General features: G+C 34.5%; 1 protein-coding gene across 1 annotated transcript; it reads left to right on the top strand.

Annotated features, from left to right (window-relative positions):
• The first annotated feature begins 1,386 nt into the window (after positions 1-1,386).
• Positions 1,387-3,576, top strand: LOC129316568 (receptor like protein 21-like). Its single transcript, XM_054960984.1, has one exon. The coding sequence runs from the start codon at positions 1,387-1,389 to the stop codon at positions 3,574-3,576; it is 2,190 nt and encodes a 729-aa protein (XP_054816959.1).
• The last annotated feature ends 1,885 nt before the right edge of the window (positions 3,577-5,461 follow it).

Below are 5,461 nucleotides of genomic sequence, written 5' to 3'. Positions count from 1 at the left end.
CCGCGAACTCCATGGGGACTCAAATTTGATTCATTGAATTCTGGTGTAGTGTGTTCATTACAGGTTCTCTACGTTGTATCCACCCCATGTGATGTGTGTCTGAGTTTGAATTCAAGCCTCCTCTCATGGCTTTGCCTAGTCCACACTGATAAGATTAGCGCACACCACGCTGCTTTCTATTGTACTCTCTATACTATGAGCACTGTGAGTCAGTATGCCCACTCTATGTCGCATTGGTTCCATCACTCGCTTCTCTAAACCTCTTTTTCGGGTCAACGCCCTATTACTGTATATCCCGGCTCTATTGCTCGATCCTCAAGCTTAATCCTTTTTTCTGGGGTCTTAATCTTCATATGCTCCCCTGTTTCTCCAATGGCTCGTAGATGAAATGAACCGGCACTCACTCTTTATACTTGTGTGATTCTCCTGGTGGCGTGCTTCGTTTCATGCCGCATGGTCTATGCTTCGTTTCAGGTTCTCTCTCTCACCTCGTTGTTCTTCATCACTGGCATGTGCATGGCCGAAATGCCTATGCTTCGGTGCATTTTCGCGTAGGATATTTATTACTTAGTAGAGGAGAGAGAGGATGATGAGGAGAGAGAAGGGAAGTTGTTAGTGATATTTACAGAAGAGAGAGGACGAGATGAGAAAGCGGGGAGAGGAGAAGGAGGGAGGGTGAGAGAAGAATGAGTTGTCAGCCACTGGTGCAAAATGGTGAGGGGCCCACAAAGCAGAAAATGGACCCTTTAAGGTGCGTTAATGTTATCAAGGCAAGTGATTTCAGACGATTAGGGATAAAAATGACCTAAATCAACTTCAGGACACCTAGAGACTTCACAAGAAAAGTTTTGAGGGCAGAAATTTTCCTTATCAAAAAGTTTATTTACAATCTATCACATTTTTGTTGATGAAAATTTTAGTTTAAAACGTTCAATAATACACACAACCTTGGCAATAAGGATTAAAAATTAAAAAATAATAATAAAATCGAGCCGTATTGGCACAGCAAGTGTCGGTTCCATTTTCATACATAGGCTAAATTAGAATACTATCAAATTGCAAATTTCATCACTTTCCTTGTTTTTCTCTATGCATTCTCAATTATTTATTTACGTTTTAGAACATGATTCTCCTGCTTTCAAATATATTCTATTAGTTCATCATATGCATATTTGGGCTTATGATCTGACGGCTTTGTTTTTTGGGACCCAACTGTTAATTAAAATTCATTTGTTAAACATGGACTCTCGTTTCTTAAAAAAACGGACTGAGCTCAAAGTTTAAACCTTTAAGCTATTAGTTCAAGTTTTATAATTTCTTTTACTGAAGAACTGATTAAATAAGTTTAATAAATAAAAATTGGATATTACAGGAGGCTTGTGCGATATGAAGAATCTCGTAGCATTGGATCTTAACTCCAATAAATTTGAGGGGCAACTTCCTGCATGCATCGGCAATTTGACGTCTCTACATATACTTCATCTTCACAATAATGGTTTTGAAGGAACCTTTCCTTCCTCGCTATTTCAGGCTTTAAGATCCCTAGTGGCAGTTTCTCTGTCTGACGACAATTTCAATGGCTCATTCTCGCTCTCTTTGCTTGCCAACCACTCCAACCTCCAAATCTTTTTTATGGATTGCTATAATGCAAATCTCAAGCTTGAAACTGAGAATCCCCCATTTATCCCTTCCTTCCAATTGAGGCTTTTAGGCATCCACAACTGCACTCTTGTAGCAAACAGTAACAAAATGCCAACCTTTCTTCTTCATCAATATGACTTGCTAGGTCTACAACTTAGCCACTTAAGCATAACAGGAATTTTCCCATCTTGGCTTTTCACAAATAACACAGAGTTAAATTATTTCAGTTTGGCCAACAATTGGTTCACTGGTCCATTGGAACTTAATTCCACCTCAAAATTGCTTCAAATGCAATTTTTCAATGTTTCCTCAAATCCCATTAAAGATGAAGTGCCTTCTCATATTGGCTCCTTTTTTCCCAACTTGATTTCTCTGGACATGTCTTCATGTTCACTGCGAGGTAGCTTGCCAGCTTCAATAGGTGAAATGACACAACTGAATGATCTTGACTTGTCACACAATAAATTATCAGGTTACTTGCCCCAAGAATTTGGTCTTGGTAGCACTCAGTTGAGGTTTCTGAAGTTGTCGAGCAATAACCTGAGCGGCCCATGTTTGCCCGTGGGTTCCACTTTCAAATATTTGTTGTTTGTGGGTCTCAACAATAATAACTTCAAAGGAAACATTCCAACTGGGATTATAAATAGCACTGAATTAAGAATGTTGGATTTAAGTGCCAACCAACTATCTGGTGAAATACCTAGTTGGATTGGAAATTTTCAACATATGAGTTACCTCATCTTGTCCAAGAATTCTTTCACAGGTTCACTACCAAAAAGCTTTTGCAACTTAACTAGACTGACTTATCCAGAGCTTTCTAAAAATAAATTCAACGGCTCTTTGCCAAGTTGTCTCAATATGCGGTTGTTGAAGTATTTGCATTTGCAAAGCAACCAATTCACAGGACCTATACCTTCTACTTTGGCCAACTCCCCCTTATTGACCTTGGACTTCATGAACAACAATTTTTCAGGTCAAGTTCCAAGATTGTTTAGCTTGCTTTTGAATTTAAGGGTCCTCATCTTAAAAGAAAACAAATTTAGTGGTTCTATTCCTATTGATTTATGTGAGCTCAAGAAGATAAACATACTTGATCTTTCTCAAAATAAGCTTTCTGGAAGGATACCCTATTGCTTGAATGACGTCGCATTTGGAAAGACGAATGCACCTAGAGAAACCAATATAGGAAATTTTATTGTGTCCTGGATGACAAGAGCCTCAAGTTATATATTGAACCATTCAACTTATAAAGTTAGTTTAAGTGAAAGCAAGGACATTTTTACATTGTCTAGAGATCAAGAAGTCGATTTTACAACCAAAAGCAGGCATGAATCTTACAAAGGAAATATTTTGAATTTCATGTCAGGACTGGATCTCTCAGGAAATCAATTGACAGGGGAAATCCCTTTACAAATTGGATATTTAAGCACTATCCATACTTTAAATTTGTCAAAGAATGATTTGGAAGGACCCATTCCAGTCTCATTTTCCAACCTTAAGCAAATAGAAAGCCTAGATCTTTCACACAACAAATTAACAGGCCGCATTCCTGCACAATTAACGCAACTTTACTTCTTGTCTATCTTTTCTGTGGCTCATAATAATCTATCTGGAAGGATACCTGACATGAAAAATCAATTTTCAACTTTTGAACCAAATAGTTATGAAGGGAACCCTTTTCTTTGTGGCCCACCTCTACAGAAAAATTGCTCGTCTATTGACAAACTATCAAGGGGAAACAAGCAACCTCATCATTCAGAAGATGAGGACTTCCTAAATATCTTCTTGTGGACTTTTGCTGGAGCATTTGGGGTCTTTTTTCTGGGTGTAATTATAGTTCTTTACTTTAACCCTTACTTTTGCAATTACATATTATTAGAGAGTGTTTTAGCAAGTTATTTGTACCGGTGGAGGCATAAAAGAAAGACCTTTTAATAGTTCCTGTGAATTTGATCAAGTAATGTAATTGATGTTGAACTCTATTAGTAGAATAATGAAAGAGGGCATGGCTATTTCGAAGTCTTGTCATGATCAGGAAGAAAGTTTGTTTGAACTCACGAGCATTATTTTAAAAGACTAAGTTTCAACTCGAGAAAACTTGGTCAACCAGCGAGCTCAGTGAGTTGACCTGGGCTGGATTTTATTATTATTTTATTTTTTCTTTTCTTTTCTTTTTTCCTTCCCCCTTCTAAATTGTGATCAACCCTAAATTAAATCTGAATCCCTAAATATTTTTAATGCTATTGTGTTTTAGTTTTCAGAAATTTTTAATTAATATTTGTATAGGATATGTATAAGATTTTATGGATGAATATTCCATTTACTTAAGAGTTAATGACTTTTTTATTTAAATATTACTTTTTTTTCATAGATGAATATGAATAATTTTATATATTTTAATTAAATTATATTATTTTAATCATAATTGGTTTGACCCTAGTTAGACTACTAACTCTTGAATCACTATTTTGATTTTTTCCATGATCAGTCTAATTTTTAATACCTTATTTCAAAGTATCACTAAGATTTCTAGTCATACATTTGACACATTATGTTACAACTAATGCATTCAATACATTTTAAATTGTACTCCCTCTGTTCAAAAATGTAAGGCATTTTTTGAAGAGTTTGACGTTAAATAAGGCATTTTTAGTTTTTCAAAGTGAAATCATTACCTTATTTTCAAAAGCACCCCTAATGACTTTATATTTATTGTAGGACATTTAATAAGGGTAAATATAAAAAGATAGTGTGAGTTTGAAAGTAAGTAACTATTTTATTGGGAGTGTGATTCTATTAAAAATGTTTTATATTTTTGAACGGAGGGAGTAGTTGTTGTGTCTCAGCAGCTTCATGCATATATAATATTTTTAATTTTTAATATTAGTATCAATATACATGCAATATTGGTAAGTCAGCCATAACAATTGGTTCAATTAGTTTGAGATTTGTATCCGTGAGCAAGATCTCAAATTCTAGTCTTATATATGGAACAACTTAATCTGAATTAGTGGGGAAAATTACTGGGTGTGATTTGATCTCACCCAATCCAAATTTGGCGATTCTTTAAATTCTATGTAATGCATGGAGACCCATTTATAGAAAATTAATTTTATTTAACTGAAAAATATGGGTTTAAAAAGATGTACAAACATTATTTAAGAGAGAATGACAAGTATGTCCAAAGTATAGGAAAACATAACTATTGGTCCCAATAATCTTAACGTGTTTTGTTATAGGTTGCTATAATTTTTTTTGTTATTCAAAGTCCCCCTAGTTTTTCCTTTTCATAGTATTAGTCCCTTTATTTGTATGATCGTGAGGAAGCTAGATGACGAGGGCTCATATTCCCTGTTGGATATCCTCCTAGTCTCTTTATTTTTAAATATGCTTGGAGGGACAATGATGTGGCATTAATGGTGTTTAATATGTTGACTTGTCATTAATGGTGCTAATGAGGATGTTGTTAAAATCTCGAGAGGCGACATGTTTTTATCAGATTGGAAAAAAACAAAAAAAAACAGAGAGAGGCTTGAATGGCAAAGAAGAGGTGGATTCATTTTTTTTTCCTCAACAAAATTAGAGATCTCTCCCAGTCCAGAAGCAGCAGAGAGGATTCTCTCATTTTCCTTTCCATCATCTTCTTAATTAATTTTTAACCATTGGATGATTTAGATTTAATCTCCTCCAAAATATTTCATTTCATTTTACTTTTATTGTATTTTTTAATTGTTCTTATTAAAATTTAGCAATTTGAATTTATTATTTATATTTTTTACAATTTAATATTTTAATAATAATTTTATAATAAATCACATTT

Source organism: Prosopis cineraria, unplaced genomic scaffold (genome assembly GCF_029017545.1).
Source record: "Prosopis cineraria cultivar Desert tree isolate PC_DT_omini unplaced genomic scaffold, ASM2901754v1 PC7, whole genome shotgun sequence".
Taxonomy (NCBI): domain Eukaryota; kingdom Viridiplantae; phylum Streptophyta; class Magnoliopsida; order Fabales; family Fabaceae; genus Prosopis; species Prosopis cineraria.
This window is presented reverse-complemented; position numbering and strand designations above follow the sequence as displayed.

Bases quoted from the DNA above. Each gene is read 5' to 3' on its own strand.
- LOC129316568 (XM_054960984.1), top strand. From the start codon at position 1,387: ATGAAGAATCTCGTAGCATTGGATCTTAACTCCAATAAATTTGAGGGG.